The sequence below is a fragment of the Cylas formicarius genome, unplaced genomic scaffold (genome assembly GCF_029955315.1).
Source record: "Cylas formicarius isolate icCylForm1 unplaced genomic scaffold, icCylForm1.1 PGA_scaffold_2__14_contigs__length_35257938, whole genome shotgun sequence".
NCBI classification, from domain to species: Eukaryota; Metazoa; Arthropoda; class Insecta; order Coleoptera; family Brentidae; genus Cylas; species Cylas formicarius.
In genome coordinates, this window is record NW_026844319.1 from 6,956,102 (window position 1) to 6,978,686 (window position 22,585).

Consider the following 22,585-nt stretch of genomic DNA (forward strand, 5'->3'; position numbering starts at 1 on the left):
CAGGTCTTTCACCAATATGAGAATCAGCCCCTCCTGCAGCTCCGCCCCCTTCAAACAATATATAAGCAGGAACAGAGTAGAATGCGAGTCAGTTTCAGCTTAGGTCTGAAGAAGCCAACAGAATGATTGGCGAAACGTCAGCAAGTTGAACAACAGCCGACGCAGGAGAAATTTACAAATTATTTGCAAATTGGAAAAAAAGACGTATATTCCGTGATCTATAGTGGTATGATGGTTGTTTTTTATTATGTTACAATGGTTGTACGTTTCAGGTTAATAAGGTAGTCCTATCTTTCTAAATTTGAAGCTCATAAGAGCGGCTTCAAAATTTTGATTTCCTGCTTGAACCATGACAAATCAGAACAATACCTATAAAACGCGAGTCAAATAAAAGCCCTTAATTGCCATACAGGGGAACATGTGCGTCGGTAAAGTGAACGAATCGGAGAGATAATCCGTCGAAGAATGAACGTTAATTGAGCAACAACGACACTATTTTAAACGTAAGTGGCCCTGTGGCCCCTTAACGACGTCCGCAACTTTATACGGTAGCGTGCAATAGACGTAATCGGACGTAATCTCGCGTTTGTCCATCTTTTAATTCCATTTTGTTAATTAATCGCGGTATGCGACTGCAGCGTTCGCCGTTAAGTTCGTTCTTTTGTCTGTCGAACGGTCGGCTATTTGTCGTGTTTGTCTTTGTCGCCGGCTGCGCATTGGCAAATGATTTCCTCAGCCCCCCGACGACCGTTAAAGCGAGGGAGAATAACACGGTCCTTTTACCATGTTACCTGGACACTTTGTCTAATGGTAAGTTAATAGTATAAGAGGAGCATGAATTATCACCAAAGTATGTATATCGAATTATTTTACTTATGGCTAACGAAATCACATCAATTTAATATCACATTTGCTGCACCAAAACAGGTTGAATAGATTTAATCAGTTAACATACAGACAGTTCCAAAGCTCTGCTGTACAGACACTCAGTCTGTACGTTTACTCAAACGATAGAGTAAAGTTCATTATCACCAAAGTTGTTTAAAGTGTTAAAGTGGCTCAAAAAAGTGTGGCGAATAAAAGTATTTTTGTAAAGGGAACATTCTATTTTTAAATTTTATTTTGAATTCGTTTCAACATTCTTCAACTTTTTTTTTATTATTAATAATATTTTTGTAAAAAAATAGTAGTTTTCACAAAAAAATGCGATAGCGCCATTATTTTTGATATTAGGGTTATTTGAAGATGACGTAAAAGATGGATGCAACTGAATTCGAATTTGATTCTACAGGGTATTCAAAATATACGAATATATTTAGATAATTTTAACTTGAATAATCTCAATTTTTCTTCTTCTTCATTATTTTTCTGAAAAATCTTACAAAATCATACAACTGTTGTTTTTTAATACTTTGCGATTTATTTTACTTTTTCCAATACTTATCATCCTTCTGTCTAATACTATTGCTATATTATTAGTTAGCCATAAGACAACTATCAACCAACAGGGCCCTATTAAGATTAAAAAATGAACAGGAAGCATAACTTTGTTGGAGAAGTAGACAAAGCAATAATTTTGCAGAAAAATTTAAATTAATAGAAAAAGTAAATAACATTGAATTTCTATTACTACAAATTAACTTATCCAATTTTCAATGGGAGCAGTTCATGTTCAAAAATATGCCCTTCTACTTGGATACACATGTTTATTATTCTCCTACACGCGTCCCGAATCCTATTTTCTTCTGGTGTTGCAGGGCGATTCACGTAAACACGAACTTTGACCTGTCCTCACAAAAAGAAATATAGGGGCCCATCCAATCACCACTTTACTGTACTTGGACGATCTATTATTAATAAAACTGTTAAATATATTCCACATTTCCGACATATATCCAACTATTTTTCGCAAACTAGGCCAAACAAGCTAAACAAAACTAAATGTTATTACAAAATTGTACCTAAGAATAGAGATTATGTAATGCAATACCGAATTTTGAATTTTGCAAACCAAGAAAATGTATGATCTCGCTTTAAATTCTGTCATTTTAAATTTCTGACTTTTTATAAACTTTAAATTCTCCTGACATTTAGAAAACAGAATATCGTCTACAGATATTTTGTTGTATCAGTGAAATACACGCATGGATCCTTTGGTATCCTTGGTGCTCGTCGTAGATCATAAAGTGCTTTCTGTAATTTACAAATTAGATTTTTGATATCGTCCCTCTGGAGGATAGATAAAAACAGGGTCTTCAGGTGTTCCATTTAGGAAAGCTGATTTAACATCCAACTGACATACATGTAGGTCCAATTCTACATACAAAGACAAAAGCAACCTTATACTTGACATTTTTGCTACAGGTGCATACACTTCATCATTAATCACACTTTGTTTAAAACCTCTTGCCACTAGTCTTACTTTCGTTTTCACTTGTCCTTCCACGATCTTTTCACACACCCACTTTGAGTCAATAATTTCTGTCCCTCTTGGCGGTACAACTAATGTCCATGTCCATGTTTCATTTTCTTTTAACACGTTTAATTCTTCTTTTATGGCATTTTCCCATTCACAATCTTGCACAACTGCTACTGAATATGATTTTGGCACATCTGCAAATAAATTTCCCGTTGACAGTGCAGCAAAGAAATTCTAGTTCTAGTTCTCGTTGTAAGTACTTTGGTGTGTTTATTTTTATTGTGCTTTTTTTTGTTGATCTATGTTTTTCCATTTGTTGTTCTTTTGAGCTAATTTCTTGTCATTTTCGGGGTTTTCTTCGTCGCTCTCACATGTAATAGGTTTTATTTGGTTTTCTAATTCCTTGCTCTGTTCATCAAAAATAATATTTCATCCCAGGTACAATCTTGCGTTCCTTCTCGTTCCACAATCGATATCCATTGTCTGCATATCTAACCATAATCATTTTTTCTGATTTTGAATCCAATTTTGATTTTCTCATTTCACTTTTGGTATTAAGTTGTATGCGTTACATCCAAACAATTTTATTTTTTCCATATTAGGTTTTTCCACGTTCCACATTTCTGCTGTAGTTTTATAATTTTCTAATGTTCTTGTTTTTAGTCTAATTATGAAATACACACTTTTTCTGACAGCTTCCCCCCCCTCATTTCGTTTCCTAGTTTTGCATCGAAAATTAAGCATCTTGCCTTTTCCATAATGGTACTGTTAAATCGTTCAGCAGTTCCGTTCTGCTCTGGAGTATATTCTACTGTATATTGATATTTTCTAATCACAAAATAATTCGAAATCTCCTGAAACATGCTCTCCCCCGTTATCGCACCACAGTTTTTCAATTTTTGCACCAAATTTTGATTCTACCATTATCCCATAACTTTTAAATTTTTCGAAAACTTCGCTTTTGTTGCTCAATAAATAGGTAACACAAAAATGTGAAAAGTGGTCAATGAATGTCAGGAAATATGACTTACCATCATGAGTGGTTTTATTGGCCCACAAATATCCTTTGACACTGTTACCAAAATTTTGCTTTTCTTTATTGGTGAAGGTCTTGATATGGTACTTTGGATTGTTTTGCTTCGCATAAACTTGGAGATGGGAACTTTGAGGAATGTCCCATTTTTCTGCGTCTTAGGATTTTTTCTTCTTCACTTGTCAAATTTGCAAACATATTCTTATTTGAATTGATGTTAAGAAAAAAGAGTTTTCCTTTTAATTTTCCTTGTACCACACATAGTTCGTTTTTTACTATGCTTACTTTTTCTTTTCTAAAATACACTTCCGGCCCACTTTCTTCTAGTTTCCTCAATGACAATAAATTGTAAAGTAAATTTTTACAAATCCACATATTCTTAATTGTGATTTCCTTTCCGGATTTTGTTTCTTCTTCTAGATTTTCCTGTTTTGTTGCTGTTATTGTTTGTCCCTGTTTTGCCACACTAATCTTATTCTCAATTTTTTTGCAGTCTTCTAAAAACTTGGATAAATTTCCTTTAATCAAATGATTTGTTGCCCCACTACCACAAAACTTATGGTGTTTTGATTCGATACGGATAATGAATTTTCTGTTGTCAAAAATGGAATGTGTTTTTCTTCCATTTCAGTAGTTTTCTTTGTATTATTAGCAATATTTCTCTGATTACAGCCTCCTCTTCTAAAACCTCCTCTCCCACTGCGGTACTGTACTGTACCGATTCATAGGGAAATCTGCTCTTTTATCTCCAATCTTATTGCATAAATGGCACCGAAATGAATAGTTTTCCCCACTGCTATACCCTGTACTTGAAGTTGTATTATTTCTCTCATTTTATTCACCGCTACTTTGACTAGAACGGGCACTATGTGTTCCACTAGACCTCCTCCAATTTCCTCTTCCCTTGTGGTTTCTTGACATAAATGCCGTGTTAGTAGTTCCTTCTTTTAAGTTTGCCTGTCTGGATTCTTCCATAAGCAATTTGTTTTTCACAAAATCGATTTCAATTGCCTTTCTTCTGCCATTGTTGATAATAGCTGTAGGATTAGTTCGTCTTTATCAATTTTTCCACCTTCTAACTCGCATACTGTGTCATCAAAAGTAGTAAAGAATTTACTTAGTGATGTTCCTTCTATGTATCTTAAATCTCTAAGCTTCTTTTGTAACATTTTAGGAATCCCTTTCTTTGCATATGTATTTTCCAGGCCTATTATTATTTCTTTTTCTGTGTTTTTTGTCTTTCCGGATTCCAAAATACCCTCTGACAAACAGCGCCTTTGTTGTTCCAGCAATAGCTTAATTCTAAAATCCCAGTTTGAGTAGGCACTACCATCAAATGGTTTGACACAAAAATTCGGATTAATATCTCTTGAGGCAATTTTCATTTTTGCGTTCTGCTTCCCTGTGTATTCTTTCCGCCTAAGCGTCACCTCTTAAAATCAAGTATATAAATCGTATCATTTAATTGAGCTTTAGGAAAATCCATGCTTAGTTTAGTTTTTATATTACTGACACTGAAATAAATGTTATGAATTTATTTACTCTGTTGTGAGATAAAAATTAGACAATTTCATTTTGCCATGGCGAACTAATGTTATAGTAATAGTCTTAAACAAAAAGAAGGGTAAAAATTGGAAATGCTAAAATAAATCGCAAAGTGTTAAAACATGTATACGAGGTGTGTTCAAAAAGAAAGTGATTTTTCAAATTGGGCGGGCTACATACATTCGATCTTCGATATTTTTTTTGTTATGTTGGTTCACATGTCCCTAACATATGTTCACAGTTTCAGCCAGTTTACTTTTTTTTGTGAGACAGAAGCGTTAGACGTGTTTTGTGTGCTTCGGCTAGGCGAATACAGTGTTGCAAAACACTTGAAATGTTGCAAACGGCATATAGTGAATCTACTGTGGGCAAAAAATGTTTATGAGTGATGGTTGACAAGACGCCGATGACGAACCTCGCTTTGTACGCCCCAGCACGTCAATAACTAATGAGCATTGAAGAAGTGAAACAAATGGTGTAGAAAAATCGTCGCATCACTATTAGAGAAGTGGGTGAAGAAGTCGGTATCTCTATTAGCTCATATCATACAATAATTTCCGAAGTTTTGAGCATGAAACCTGTAGGGGATTTATAGATCATTATGGAATTGAAAGCGCATGTTCGATGATTGTCGATGGTCCCATGTGCCTTCGTGTTTAAAACTGAAATTCTAGTTACTTCCGAAAGTTGTTGGTTTTTCTTGAAAATGTGTTTAGCGTGATCAAAACTCAACATTCGGAGTCGAAGAGGTGCAGGAAGAAAATAAATTGTAATAAATGAAAATGACAAGACTGCCGTCGGAAAAATAATTCACTCGTTTTACTTAAAAAAAAACTACCTTAGTCAAAATAATGTCTGAAATGATAATGGATGATTCTAGAAAGCTTTGGAAGAAATGAATACCCTCTACGAAATCACTCAATCAATCAAATTTAAGAGCGATAAGATAGTTTAAAGACTAATTGCAACAAATGTTGGATCTTATTAGTCATGGGTCCCTTCCAGCTACCATAAAAAATATCCGAAAAAATAACCACTTCTTCTCGAAAAGCAAAAGAAGCACTTTTAGAAATATATGCCGAACGAGAAGCTACTGGAGATTGTGAATTTGAATAAACCTCTTCGATACAAAATTTGTTTTCGACGAAATTGCTTCAAGTCGAAATATTGCCTTTCGCATGTCACTAAGAATTGTAAAATGGAGTAAGTTGCACCACATGTAACTGAAATAAAAGAAAGAAGCGGATAACATGCTAAAAAATACTGTCAAGCCCTTGATTACTTTTATGGACTCTAACGACCATAGTTCATCTGAGTAATCGGAATATGATGACAATCTCAATTATCTGCTCATCTCTGTAATTATAATCACAATCAATTTATTATTCTAATACACTACCTGTAGCAACACCACTGGCACAATACTTTTTTCACTTTTTCTTTTCATTTCATCTTTCTATTGTATAAATAATAATTTTAAACATAATTTAGGAACCATTTAGGTAGGTGTTAAAAACCGAAATACCTAGAAAAATAATTGCAATTTATCTGAACTTTACAAAATAACGTTTAATTGTTCCACAATGTTGAATGATCCCCGTCACTGCAAATTTACATTTTCAGGCATTTAGAAACTAGGTTCAGACAAGGCCATAAAACTAGACACAAAAATGACCCTTATACTTTTTTCCTAGAAATCATCATCATTCCTAAGGTATAGAATAGAATAGAAACGCATTTATTTTTAACTTGGCGAAGGACAGCATAGCTGTTTCCTTAACGAAGCATTCATAAGCTACAACACAAAATTTAAATTAATAATGTTTAATTACAAATTATGAAATACAATTTACATAATCCAGCATTCATAGCATCGCGGCCAAAAATTGTGCAATATAATAGATATAATTAACCAACTAATTTTCAATAAAGCCCAAAACTCAGCTGTATCGATTAGTCAAACTTTAAACCTCTTTTTCAAGGTTTCACATGTAAAGTTCAAAAAGTCGCTACGCAATTTAGGGTTAACCAGTTTGTGTTTGTCGCGGTATGTTGAATAGCAGATAATAAAATAGGCCATTGTGGAATTAAATTTCCAAGTATTTTATACAGATAACAGGGCACAACGGAGCTTTAATGGATCTTAAGATTAAGATAAGGTTAGTACTAGAGTTTGTACCGGTTAATATTTGTGTGTGTGACAAATGTGTTGTATTTGCAATAAACTGAAGACGAAAGTATTACCTTAGTTGTGGAATGAAAACTTATGTCGAAGCAAGCATCCAAAGAGGTTGTGAGTTTGTTGATTAGCTGAGAAGCGAATATATTCGAGGAAGACATGACTGTTAAATTCGACTCTGAAGAGTGTGAATTAGATCGCACAGCTGAATGTGGTGGTAGAAGAGTATACTTGTCACGCTCAGTCTTGCTCAATTAAATTCAACACATTCGCACATCTTCATTTAAACACTTCAGCAAGACGAAGATACAGAAGAAGAAATCAAACAGGATATGACCGTTGAAAAAAATTTCCATTAAAATGTTAACAGAAATCACGAAGTAAATACAGTATTTCCATAAAAAAAAAGCTCACCAGGTAGTGTGAAAACCTTTCGCCTAAAAAAAAGGGTTTTTGTAGATGATCTACAATTGGTATCCAAAAAAATTTTTTATTAAACTTTGTCAAGACAAATCTATAAAAACAAAAATTTGGCCCTTGACCCCAAACAACATTTTTAGCAATTGAACTGAGGTGGTGTTTCGACAATAACTTTGATAAAATATTTGATAATGACGCGGTGTAGTCGAAACAATTATCATGTGAATATATATAATTTCGTGAAAATCTGACCTTTTAACTTTTTTTAGATCGATGGACTGTTCTTTCACTTTATTTATTATGGTCTACCAAAGTTATCGACCACTAGGAATTTTTATTACTTGTCTCATCAACATTGAGATTTACAGAGACCTATGAGAATCGAATGACTAGTTCACGATATAAATGCCGGTTTCGTCATTATTAAAAACACTATATGGCACTTAAAAGTTACTAAAAATTTAACAAAACATTTTGTGCCAATGCAAATTACGAGCTTTTCGGTACAGAAACAAGAATAGCAGCAAAGTTCAGAACAAACTACATATACTAATAAATAATTACACACATTTCTAAGAGTCCACAAGCTACTGTAATACTATTTATAAATCCACTGTATTCCTCCTATATCTGTTAATGAATCAAACTTACTAAACTGAAATAGTTTCAGATTCAGTTAAACATAATCTCTTGGAATAATCGCTTCAGCCGGTCAAACTGTAAACTGTGCCTTCAATGCAGAATTGTTTGTGGATTCAAGCACAAATAAGTGGCGTATGATATTGTGCACATAATTATTGTATCCTCATATTATCCTATACTATCGAAACAAGCACAGGTCATACCTCAGGCTAGAATAAAAACACCTAAATTTGAATTCTATTAGTATTCTGCTTACACTCTCCAAGATTATAAAGAAAATATTGTAGAAGCAAATAAAATTATTTTTCAATATTTTACATCCGAAACAATCGGGTTTAAGATCTGGTTGTAGTTGTGAAAGGCGCTCTTGCAGATGCAATGAAAGATATTTTTAAGCTTTATGTTAATAACAAAATTACTGCTTTGGTTTTACTTCATTTTACCAAAGTCTTTGACATGATATTTCATTAAATCCTCACTTCAATTCTTCATCACATAGGATTCAGCGAAATATCTTGTAAACTTGCATCGTCCTTTTTAAATAACAGAACACAAAAAGTAACACTTAACTAATCAACCTGTAGACGTCAGGCTGTTAACAAGGGACTACCCCAGGATAGTATTTTAAGTCCACTTTTGTTTACGGTTTTTGCATCCAACTTTAAATCATTTCAGTTTTGCGATTATCAGCTTTATGCCGATGACACTCACCTGTACTTTCCTTTTACTGAGAAATGTTTTACCGAAACAAGTCACAATAGTATTTGAACAGTATTTAAAAATGGCAATCAAATTGATAATATTCAAAACAACGTAAAATTATCTTTAAAGAACCCTCTTTTGCCTTTTTGTGGGAGTTGCAAAAGTTTAAGACCTACTCTAGATTCTCGGCCACTGTTTCTCACAGAGCTTCTTTCTGATACTCTAATACGATCACAGTTTAATCATTGTAAAACGGTATTCATTCCGGGATAATATAGAAAAGTATCGCATTCAAAAAGTTCAAAACTCCTGTTTTAGATTGATATACAGAGTTGGACGTGGAACTCATATTTCACCATATATGGTTAGGTCAAGTTGGTTGAATATGAGCAATCGATAAAAACTTCACGCGTTGCAAAATTATTCAGTGGGAGACACCGCCCTATCTGAATCAAGATTATAAAAATTAAGAAATAAACCAAAAAAATGACAAACCTTTCTGCAAAATCTGTAGGAAGACTAAAAATATAGACACCGTTTCTTTAGATACAAACAAGAATTCAATTAATTAAACAATGAAAATAAAGTAAAGTTTAAAATTCGCTTTGTGGGTAAGCAAATGCATCCCACAAAGATTTCATTTTCCTTTCTACTACCTAATTAATTAAACCTTTACTTATATACTTATTTCCATGCCACACCACTCCAAGCGTTGTTTGCTCTCTTCAGTTAATTTAATGCTGGACTGTATAGTACCCGACTATGTCAGATGTCCGATATTCTTAGAACATTGCTACTAAATTTCATTCGGGATATAAGTTTTTCATAATTATTGTGATTCATGATTAAAGCAAATAAGCTATTCATTATTATTATTATTATTAATATTAATATTAATATTAATATTAATATTAATATTAATATTAATATTATTATTATTATTATTATTATTATTATTATTATTATTATTATTATTATTATTATTATTATTATTGTCTACTATCTCGCTGAACACTTAACTACTATCTCCGTCTTAAAGAGTTGCTTCCCAAAACAAAACGGTTTACGTATGAAGCAACTACCCTCTAACCGTTAATTTATTATTGTGTTTGCCCTATTCTATCTAACCTACGAAATGACCTCAATCGCAAATTAATGCATTTACTATTATTAAGCCTGCCGATGCGAATTGGGTCATTGTAGGAACCTTTTATCCAGTTTAATCCTTGCCGGCGGGGCGCCACAGAGTTGTTTATATTTATTGGGTGTCTCATTTCCAGACGGAGCTTACGCTATAGCGGTAAAGTGGTACAAAGACGAGGAATTTTTGGCGGACAGTACCAACGAAACGGTGCTACTCCCGGAAAGGCATACGCTTTGGGAAAATGGATCTCTACAAATTGTAACTGTTCAACCGCTTGACACCGGGGAATACACATGCGAAGTAATCAGACCCGAACCTTGGAGTGCAGTTCGACAAAAACACGCCATTGAAGTATTACGTTAGTAGTAAGAAAATATACATTTGTTTTTTACTCTTGCTGGCTGTTGCAAACCTGAAATCAAAAAAACTTCTTAGAATAGTTTCCTAAGCGCTTTCGTTTCTGATAAATAGAGAGCCAAAAAATCTTTTTTCCGTCATAATTTCTGAATATTTCAACTACACTTGTCACATAAAATATCGCATAAATGGAATATACCTAAAGATTTTCTTGTTGGATTAAACTTAGGAATTTTTAATAATGGTTCTTTTAATTAAAATTAAAAATCGAAACATAATGGGCAAAAATAGTGAAAATTAAGACCATTTTTAGTTGACTTCCCTCATATGTTTTAGACTTCTTTTTATGGGGATATATACAAACAAGAGTATATAAAACACGATACAAGTCTGAAGCAGAAATTCGAGTGGCAGTTGATTTAACTTTCGAAACTCTACGATGGAGACTAAATGCCATTAAAAAATAAAGAAAAATGTATGAGTTTTGCATTCGAGAAAATGGTCTCCAATTTGAACAGTAGTAACTAGTTCATAATCATGGCCTACTGCTTGCTACAAATTAAATAAAATATGAAAAAACTAAATTTTGACAATACATAGCTATATGGTCACATGCAGGAATCTATATTTCTTGTAACTGTCAAATTTATGAATAAATATCAAGAAAAGCTGTGGGTTCTCCATTATCAACTGATATGGCACATATATTTATGCAAGCTTTTGGGAAGAAACCAAACTAACCAAAATTAACTTTTCACTTCACTCAAATTATTTAAAACCATTACATTAGATCTAAACGATATCTTTTTAGTTTTTATGTAGCCTTTTTTATTAAAGTCAGAGAATCATGCATCAAAGCTTCTAATCTTAATTGGAGAATTCTTGTTAGAATATATGTTTCTTGTAACGGTAAAATTTATTAACGAATATCCCGTCCCTTCATCACAACCTTCTAAAGACACTTAAACCAAGCCATTTAAGTCTTTCAAATCATCGAACACATATGCAAGTTGTTAGAAAATATAATCTCAACAAGGGAACAACCGGTCTTAACCGCGACACACCAATATGGGATTCAGTCATCCTAGGCAATATTCATGTCCTTCCTTTAGCTCCGCCCCTCCCAACCTCTATATCAGCGGGTACAAAGTAGAAGGCAAACCCGTTTTATTTAAACTCTGAAGAAGGCAACAGAATGTTGTTCAGCAAGTTCGATTCTTCAACCACCGATGCAGAAGATTTGTAAATTACTTTGTTAATGTTGTTGCAGATCCGCCATCCGTAGAACCATTTCCTCCAACCGGGTTTTTGAAGGTGAAGCTGGGTGAAGAGGTGAGAATGTCCTGTAAGGGTAGGGGGGTGCCATACCCTATAATAACCTGGTCCAGTAAGGCAAGTGTTCATAAGGATGTATTAATCCTCGTCACATTACGATATTATTTAGGGAGAAGAATTGTTGTTGCTCAATAATCGAGAATTGCTGGTTTTCGATGCGTCAGACAGACAGTTGGCCGGAATATATCAGTGCAGAGCGGCAAACGGAGTAGGTGAACCGGCCAAGGCTCAAATCGAACTCAAAATTATTTGTAAGGCATGTTTGATATCTAGTATGGGGAAATATATGAATCCAAGTAAATATCTTTGGAATTTACAGAGGTGTGTAATGTTTGTTTGGTTAAAACATCTTTAATCCAAAAGTTAGTAGCTTGAATTGTGACAAAATGATAATATTTCATGATAGGTTTCTTGAGGTTTTGCTTGTGATAGATCCCGTTGGCTAGTGACAATGTAGGTACAGTTGGCTTCCAAAAAAAAATAGCAATGAGCAATGTATTATACGCTACCATGTCGTTGCCACGCAAACCTCATTGTTTCCATATTTCTAATACCGTCACTGTCAGATAAACAAATTGTCAGCGTTGTCATAAATACATTAGAAAGTAAAAAAAAAGCGTAAAATGGATCTACATACTACTAGTTAAAAGCAAAAATTGTGACCGAGTTAGAAGGTTAGCAGTAACTCATCATTTTAATATAAGCAGAACAACCGTTTTTCCATTAAGAAAAAGTGGAAGCAAGAAGAAACGTTTCCAAGAAAAATGAGATCTGGCAAACAAACTGTTTCAGGCGCTCTTTCGAATAGTTACAAGAACGCACCATAAAGCGCAAGCAAAAGTTTTTTGATAGTCATTTTCCGATGAAGAGATCTTCCAGTCTTCCAAAAAATGTAAAGTCAAAGTGTACAGACCAGACAACCAACGTTTCAAACCTCGGTTTGTCGACAGGTACAAAGTTGCAGCCCAATTCAGTGAAAATGTGTGGTGATGGATTTCTTCCAGAGGAATGGGAATGGTATGGCGGATCGAGAGAAAATTTGGTCAAACTTTTGCCGAAATATTGCAGAACGTTATGGTGTGCAGCCTGGAACAGCTCTACCCTTAAAATAATATTTTCAAATGAAACAACTGTTCTGTCCACGCTGCAAACATTGTTAAACAATGGCTCCAAAACGCCAGCATTGAAACCTTGCCATCTCCAAGTAACAGTCCTAACATTATCCCAATCGAAAACATATGAGGGATAATGCTGAAACGGCTGTAAGATATTTTATGCGTCAAAGCAGGACCTATGGCAAGGTATTCAGGAAGTATGGGAAGAACTGGCGCTTCGAGAAAACTTCATAACTCCTTTGATGACCATGAGCCGAAGAATTCAAGCTGCGATTGATGCGGATGGAGATTGCACTAAATACTGAATTCCTTCCAAGTGTTTCTTCTTGTCCTGTTTATTCTAAAATGTTGGGTCATTGTTGATAAGGAACAACCATCTTCTAAATTCATTACATTTAAATCTATTTAAATAATAAATCTATTTAATAAATCAACAAAAGTCAAATTTGTTTAGTTTAGAATGGTAACATTTGTCAGAACAACCAACAATAAACAATAAAGTTGAACAAAACACTGAATACTCTAATGCCTACATAATATATGTATCTTCATTAGTATTACACTGCGTACCAAATATCATTATTGAAGATTTTTTTTGCATTAATTTCTAAATTATGATTATTTAAAAACTGTATTTCTTCATTTATTAATATTTGTGCCCTGTTATGAAAGGAGAAAATGAAAGCTACAATAGCGTAAAGGTGTATGTTGCAGAACCGCAAACACAAAATTAAAATTAAAAAAAAATCATTTCATATATTCATTGGTGTCTAAGTTATAGCATGTTGGGGAAAAGCATGACGTTCCGGACAGGTATTTATATTGCAGAAGCGAATCATTAGAACAATGCTATATAAACCTAGGTTTTTCTCTTTTCGTCTACGGTTACTGAGCAATTTTGATTTTAAAAAATCTGAAACATTAATTGTATATAGTTACCAATAATCTGGTTGTTTTGCCAATAAATCTTTTTAATCATTTGCCTAAAACTTTTTAATCATTTGCCTACTTTACTGAAACAGAGACATAGCGCTGGTGAGTATAAATATGTGGTAAAAACCAATTTAGTTCGTCATTGCTTTTATAGCTTAAATGATATTTTTGACTGTGATAACATATTGTAATTGTTTTTGTAGCTCGCGGTTTCTTCAGCAACTGAACAAAGTAAAACAGAAAATGAAGCAAAATTTCTCTTTGAATTTTGTTTGTAAAATAAGGTCAAGTTTATATGAACGGGTACATTTAATGCAGAAAACTGCAAAATATTTCTAATATTATTATTTTTTTTTTTTTTTTTGGACATACACCTCATGTACTGTATGTACTGAAGTCAAGATGTCAAAAATATGAAACAATTTCTCACTTAAGTATTGCACTTTTGAGTTAATTCCGTCCAAATCAGATATTCTAAGTGTGCATTCAGTAAAAAAATATTTGAAAGTTCGTTATCAATATCCATAACATTCCTGATTTTAATTATATTTTTGGAAATTTAAGTTTGTTTGCCTATATTACAACCAGTGAGTGGTCACGTATATGATCTGTATTCATTTACCCGTACTCCACTTCCTCCATTTTTGAAGTTATAATGACATCAAGTAGTGTTGAAGATGTTTGTGTTAGTTATTATTTTCAGTTCATAATACACTTTCATGGAAACAATTTTTGGAACATCTCAATTTCAAAGTTTGTAGTATATGTATATTTAGTTGGGTCCACATATTTACCCTCATCGGTATACGTGTTTGGCGTAGAAAATTTTTCGTTTCTAGATCCTCCGGAAATTATCACTTCCCGATCTTGGATACACACTGCACCAGGTCACAGGGCTCAGTTAGAATGTAGAGTATCAGCGGATCCTCAAGCCAGCGTTACGTGGCTGAAGGGGGAAGTTGTAGTTCCGTTGGACAGCAGAGTGGTCGCTATGGTGGACGGTGACAAATACATTCTTCTAATTAGAAATGTCCAAAGGAGTGATTTTGGAATCTACACCTGTCGGGCCCTCAACGAGCTGGGCCAGGGCGAGGTACAAATTCAACTCTCGGGAGTTCCAAATCCAGGAGTGTTTAAGAAAGCACCCGAAGACCACACGAACTTTAGAAACACCTACACCCTCATTTGGGAGGTGGATAGTTATACGCCGATTATCGAGTACAACTTATGGTTCAGACCTTATAAAAGTCAGAGGGGGATTAATAAAATCGACTGGACGAAGCTTACGATTCCAGCCGAGCACAGTTATGGTCCAGTTTACTCCAAATCATATACCCTGAGAGGGCTGCAGGAGAGAATGATCTACGAGGTGTTGTTGGTTTCCAGGAACCGTTTTGGTTGGTCGAAACCGTCGCCAATTTTAAGGTTTGCAACGGCGGGAGCTGGTGAGTGTCTGATTAAGACATGAATTTTGGTATTAGTTCAAACTAAGTTCCAAATACTTAAATTTCGTGAGAGAGGTTGAGAATTATACGTTTAACTTTAGATTTTACACTCAAATTTATTAAATAATTAGTTATTGAGGCCAATTTAACTACAGTAATTTCCATTAAATGCTTTTTTCGTTTCAGAATTGCAAGAAGATATGATAACCACCGTGCAAATCAGTGTTCGAGATGATGAAAATTTAATTCCCTTAAACCTAACGTCTAGATCTTCCCAATTATATAATAGGTCACTTATGCTGTTATTTCCAATTAGTGTATTACTTTTTTTAACATAAATGCGATATAAAATTGATCGATTTGTGCTTTCATTTAGCATATTATGCAACAAGTCTGATAAAGGGCATTTTTATCAAGAGTTATTTAAAAAGATGTTACTCTGGGACCATCACCAAAAAAAATACAATTTAGCGGGTGTGCTATTTTTGTTTCTGTTTTGTTGTGTGCACTGGCAATTATTGAATACGTCGTCTAAATAAAATAATATATCACTTTAAAATATGTTGTTATATTGTATTCATTTATGTATGTATTTTATGTATATACAATAGGCAATTGGAGGACAGATGATCCATGACGAGTATTGATACGAAGTGGCGAACGAAAAGGATCATGTTTGCATAGAAGTGTCTTTATTAATTTAATTAGTTTAATGACATCTATCTACATTTATATCCAGGGTGCTTTCCAATTGAATGTCAATAACTTTTTGGGTCTATTTAAAAAAAAAACCTTCATAAGAACTGTCGAGATACAGGGTGGTAAAATTTTGTAAAATAAAATATATTTTTTCAATATGTGCAATACCATTTTAGATATTTTAATGAAATATGGCATACATGTACTATATATCAAGAGGCATTATTTAGTGTACAGGAATTTTTTTCACCTATTTGGCAGACATTGATGGTACGCCACTCAGTTCTCTTAAAACAAAGTTTATTCTCCAATCGTTTCCAAAGAAATTTTTTGATTTTTTTCAACCCGATATACGGTTTTCGTTTAAAGAAAAATATGACAGCATGCATAGATAATAGTTTTTATTTTTTAGTGAAAAGAAATATGGTTACTGCGGAAATTTCTGATTGCATTTCTGAAAAAGTTAGCTTTATCTGTAAATAGTATTTCTTGGTCTGACAAAAGTTAACACTCTTACGAAAGTCTCTGGGAAATAAGGCTGGGATTCGTTGAATATCATATATGAAATTCAAGTTGCACAGCGAAATAACCCTCCTTTGTCTTAGTTTTTCATAACACTTGGTGGCTGTAAAGGTCTCCTTCCCGTAAAGGTGTATGATATTCTCACGTATTGATTCACGGATGGAAAAATGTGATGACACTATACTCCGGGATATCATCCGTTCGCTCGTTGAACTCCGACTGGAATCCTGCATCCGACTGGAATCCTGCAAATCCTGCATCCGACTGGAATCCTGCAGACGTTTCGCCAAAATCTCACTTGGCATCTTCAATGCTCGCGCTCCGAAAACACTTCGAACACTGGGAGGTTATCGGCGGTGCGTGCGGTATTTATACTCTACGCCGGAGATGGTAACGGTGCTGCTTGTGCGTGGGGGGAGGTGGCTCCGCCCCCTGAATTGTCGCGTTGTTAATTTCGCCCGATCGTAGTTGCGATGTCCCCGTTGGCTGCTGCGCATCGCTCTGCTGTTTGATTATCGTTCTCCACGTGTTGGATAAATGCAGAGCGTCGTCTCTCGTATTGAGGTGTCCGGACTTTTCTATTTCGATGGCCTCTCGTATAATCCTAGTCCTAAAATCAGGAATATTAGCTATTTGTTTGCAAGTGCCGAAATCAATTTTATGGCCTCTCTGATGTTGGTGCTGAAACAAAGCAGATGTTGTTTGTTTGTTTCTTATGGCTAAACGATGTTCCTCGAGCCTGGCTGAAATCCTTCTGTTGGTCTGTCCCACATACGTCAGGCTGCACGATCCGCATGCTACAGATATCTATTAGTGTGTGTTGGTTTTCTATAGACAGTGTGTTCCAAGTGTCCATCTTCGGTCTTTGTGATGTGCACATCTAAAAAGGGCAGACTGTTATCCTCTTCAAGTCCTATTGTAAATTGAATCCTTGGGTGGATGGAATTCAGATGATCTAGGAATTTCAAAAGCTCCTCCTTGCCAAAAGGCCATACAACAAATACGTCATCAACGTATCTTGTCCATAGTTTTGGCTTCAGATTTGCCTTCTCTATTGCTTTCTTTTCGAAGTAAATCATGAAGAGGTTAGCAATCACAGGTGAGAGAGATGATCCCATTGCTGCTCCATCTATTTGTCGGTAAATTTTCCCGTTGTGCATAAAGTAAGCGTTTTTCAGGCAATGTCTTGACAGATTCATTATGTATGGCGGAAGATCTTCGTTTTCTTCTATAAGCAAGAGTGCCTCTTCTACTGGAATACTCGGGTAGAGGGATTTGACATCGAAACTGGCCATAATGTCGTCCTTGTCCATCCTGAGAGAACCTAAGATCTGAGTGAAATGTTCTGAGTTTTTAACATAGGAATCTGCCTTTTCCACTATAGGCTGAAGTGCACTGGCCAGATGTTTTTCCAGCTTGCATAATGGTGAGTTAAAGGCGCTTACGATTGGACGCAGGGGAACCCCGTCCTTATGGATCTTTGGGAGCCCGTAGAATTTTGGGCAACGACTCGATTTTTCCCTCGGAATAAGTTTCTTCTTTGTATCCTCGTTTATTGATGAATCGAGAATTTTGGACTTAGTTGTTTTTTCCAAATATGTCGTGGGATCTCTGGTGACTAGTTTGTATATTGGGTCGTTCAAAATATCCTCCAATTTTGCATTATAATCCGACGTATTCATGACGACAGTGGCATTTCCTTTGTCTGCTGGCATTATTAGAATGTTTTCGTTTTTGTTTAGATTCCTTAAGGCTTGCATTTCTTCTCTGCTTAAGTTTGGCTGCGGTGGTTTTGACTGTCTTAAGACTCTGGCGACATCTTGCCTAATTAACTCCGCATCTTGTTCGTCTATGGTGGAAAGACTTGCTTCGACGTTGGAAACGATCTCTTTGACGGGTACTCTTTTTGGAGCTATTGCATAGTTAAATCCTTTATTCAGTACGCTGACTTCTGTATCGGAAAGATGGTATGCTGAAATATTATGAACTGTATTGCTTCGGTTTGTATTTGGCACTTGTCCTGATTTTTTTGAATTTGACTGAAGGATTTCTAATTTCTTCCACAGTTTTTTTGACGTGATGTCCTTGTCTTTCTCAGTGCGCCATGATGTTAATAATTCTATGCGGTCCCACAGCAACTGATGGATCTTGTTGCTCAGTTTCAGGTGGAGTCTGAAAAGTTGTAGCTCAGTCTCACTAATTTCGTACCGGGTCCGCCTGATCTGGTCTTGGAGTAGGGCCTTGCTAGCTTTGTCCAGGATAGCTTGTGTCTTTCTGGTGCGTGTATGATAAGACAACCTTGTAAATGTTGGCAGCAAGTTCTGGTTGCGGCAGTTTTTAAGAAAATGATTTACTTCGAAAAGAAAGCAATAGAGAAGGCAAATCTGAAGCCCAAACTATGGACAAGATACGTTGATGACGTATTTGTTGTATGGCCTTTTGGCAAGGAGGAGCTTCTGAAATTCCTAGATCATCTGAATTCCATCCACCCAAGGATTCAATTTACAATAGAACTTGAAGAGGATAACAGTCTGCCCTTTTTAGATGTGCACATCACAAGGACCGAAGATGGACACTTGGAACACACTGTCTATAGAAAACCAACACACACTAATAGATATCTGAACGCTAAATCTCATCACCACCCATCACAGATACAGGCAGTGGCAAATACATTAATTGCTCGGTCCTTCAGGCTCACAAACGAGAGGAACAGAGATAAAGAACTGAAGAAAATTAGTACCTGTCTTCGACAAAACGGATACCAAAGGCGTACCATCAGCAAGGCAATCAGTAAACAACAACAGCCGCAGCAGAGAGTGCAGGACGAGACCCAACGAAGATCGATCGCTGTCCTGCCATACATCAAGGGGGTTACTGACAAAATCGGCCGAATATTACGGAAAAACGCAATATCAACGGCATACAAACCTGACCATACCATCGGAGCAATACTAAGAAACCCAAAACAAAAAATTACTCTGGAAAACCAAGGAGTATACAGTGTAGCATGCGGATCGTGCAGCCTGACGTATGTGGGACAGACCAACAGAAGGATTTCAGCCAGGCTCGAGGAACATCGTTTAGCCATAAGAAACAAACAAACAACATCTGCTTTGTTTCAGCACCGACATCAGACAGGCCATAAAATTGATTTCGGCACTTGCAAACAAATAGCTAATATTCCTGATTTTAGGACTAGGATTATACGAGAGGCCATCGAAATAGAAAAGTTCGGACACCTCAATACGAGAGACGACGCTCTGCATTTATTCAACACGTGGAGAACGATAATCAAACAGCAGAGCGATGCGCAGCAGCCAACGGGGACATCGCAACTACGATCGGGCGAAATTAACAACGCGACAATTCAGGGGGCGGAGCCACCTCCCCCCACACACAAGCAGCACCGTTACCATCTCCGGCGTAGAGTATAAATACCGCACGCACCGCCGATAACCTCCCAGTGTTCGAAGTGTTTTCGGAGCGCGAGCATTGAAGATGCCAAGTGAGATTTTGGCGAAACGTCTGCAGGATTCCAGTCGGATGCAGGATTTGCAGGATTCCAGTCGGATGCAGGATTCCAGTCGGAGTTCAACGAGCGAACGGATGATATCCCGGAGTATAGTGTCATCACATTTTTCCATCCGTGAATCAATACGTGAGAATATCATACACCTTTACGGGAAGGAGACCTTTACAGCCACCAAGTGTTATGAAAAACTAAGACAAAGGAGGGTTATTTCGCTGTGCAACTTGAATTTTCTTAAAAACTGCCGCAACCAGAACTTGCTGCCAACATTTACAAGGTTGTCTTATCATACACGCACCAGAAAGACACAAGCTATCCTGGACAAAGCGAGCAAGGCCCTACTCCAAGACCAGATCAGGCGGACCCGGTACGAAATTAGTGAGATTGAGCTACAACTTTTCAGACTCCACCTGAAACTGAGCAACAAGATCCATCAGTTGCTGTGGGACCGCATAGAATTATTAACATCATGGCGCACTGAGAAAGACAAGGACATCACGTCAAAAAAACTGTGGAAGAAATTAGAAATCCTTCAGTCAAATTCCAAAAAATCAGGACAAGTGCCAAATACAAACCGAAGCAATACAGTTCATAATATTTCAGCATACCATCTTCAATCAAATCATCAAATCAAATACCGATGAAATCTTCAAACTCTTATCCTAAGCCACATTTTATGAATCCAAACCCGCAGCAAACTCATCACGTAAACTCAAACCCGATCTACATCGACGGTTATTCCGGAAATTCCCAGGAATTTTCACATGAAAATTACACTCTTCAAGAAGATAATGAACTTCAAAATCATTATTCTAACCACCCAGAAAACTGCGAACCAGAGCAGGATTTTCAAGAAAGCCCTTACGATATCCCAGCAGACGAAATGTCTCCAGACCCGATTTTCGAAATCAATTCCCAAATTCAAACCCTGAATTTAGACAACATGAATCCCAATCTAAACTTTCCAGAACAGAACTTCTGTTAAACCCTCTTCTTACGGTAAATTCTAAAAATTTATACTATATTTTTGACGCTACTCAAAAATTCAAAATATTAATAGATACAGGCACAGGTATTTCTATCTTTAAATATAAAACCGCTGAAAATTACAGAACACGAGTTAAGGAAAATATTACCATCCAAGGTATAACAAATCAAACACTTTTTATTAAAGAATCCACACTTATTCCATTCACCGATAACGACAAACATAAAGTCTATCTTTACGATCTTGATATCGAATTTGACGGAATTCTCGGTTTAGATTTTCTTGATCGCTACCAATGTATAATCGATTTAAAGTCCAAAAAACTTATAACGAATTTCAAAACAATGCCTTTGCATAAAGTAGGACACGAATCTGTTCTTCCCAAAATTTGTAAAAAACCTGAACAAAATATTCAAAATCGAATTTCAATCGAACCTAGGACCGAAAGAATTTTCAAATTAAAATGTAGTTTAACAAACACAGACGCTATTCTCCACTCTCAAGAATGTGAAAAAGTTAGATTACCTAATGCTTTAGTTAAAGTAAATAACAAAGGTGAATTTTTTACTACTGTTATTAACGCTAATGCAATCCCAAAAACTATAGATTTTTCAAATTTATCTATCGAACCTTTTAATACAAATCCTAACGAAAAAGAAATAAATAATATTTTCAATTTAAATCCTCAACCTGTTGATAGGCGCGGTATAATTCAATCCCAGTTACGCACGGATCATTTAAACGAAGAAGAAAAAGAATTAATAACACAATTATGTCTTGATTTTTCTGATATATTCTATTTAGAAGGAGATCATTTAAGCTTTACTAATGAAATTAAACATACTATTCAAACGAACAACGCCAGACCGATTTTTACAAAATCATATAGGTACCCACATGTCCACAAACAAGATGTAAAGTCACAAATCAACAAAATGCTCGAACAAGGAATCATTCGACCTTCCACTTCTCCATGGTCTTCCCCTGTTTGGGTTGTCCCAAAAAAATTAGACGCTTCTATGAAACAAAAATGGCGCGTAGTCATCGACTATCGCAAACTAAATGAAGTCTCTGTCGACGATAGATACCCTCTTCCCAATATTTCCGATCTCTTAGACCAGTTAGGCAGATGTCAATATTTCACTACTTTGGACCTAGCCTCTGGGTTTCACCAAATTGAAATTGATCCCAAGGACGTTGCTAAAACTGCATTTTCAGTTGAAAATGGTCATTTTGAATTTCTCCGTTTACCCTTCGGACTAAAAAATTCTCCATCCACTTTCCAACGTGCCATGGACAACATTCTCTTAGGTTTTCAAAACGAACGATGTCTCGTTTACATGGACGATATTATCGTTTATTCCGCTACCATACACGAACATATACAAAGGTTAACTGATGTCTTCAAACGCCTTCGTGGTGCAAACGTCAAACTCCAACCTGACAAGTGTGAATTTCTTCGAAAGGAAGTAGCTTATTTAGGGCATCTCGTGACCCCAGATGGAGTCAAACCCAATCCTGAGAAAATAGACGCTATTCAAAAAATTTCAGAACCAAAATCACCAAAAGACATTA

The 22,585-nt window shown here is 35.7% G+C and overlaps 1 protein-coding gene across 1 annotated transcript; it reads left to right on the forward strand.

Moving 5' to 3' along the window:
• The first annotated feature begins 559 nt into the window (after positions 1–559).
• On the forward strand, positions 560–15,815 carry LOC132698577 (limbic system-associated membrane protein-like). Its single transcript, XM_060664757.1, has 6 exons — positions 560–810; positions 10,221–10,442; positions 11,712–11,833; positions 11,886–12,027; positions 14,664–15,269; positions 15,456–15,815. Exons 1-6 carry the CDS (start codon positions 627–629, stop codon positions 15,605–15,607), a joined length of 1,428 nt encoding a protein of 475 aa, XP_060520740.1. The 5' UTR covers positions 560–626; the 3' UTR covers positions 15,608–15,815.
• Positions 15,816–22,585: the final 6,770 nt, after the last annotated feature.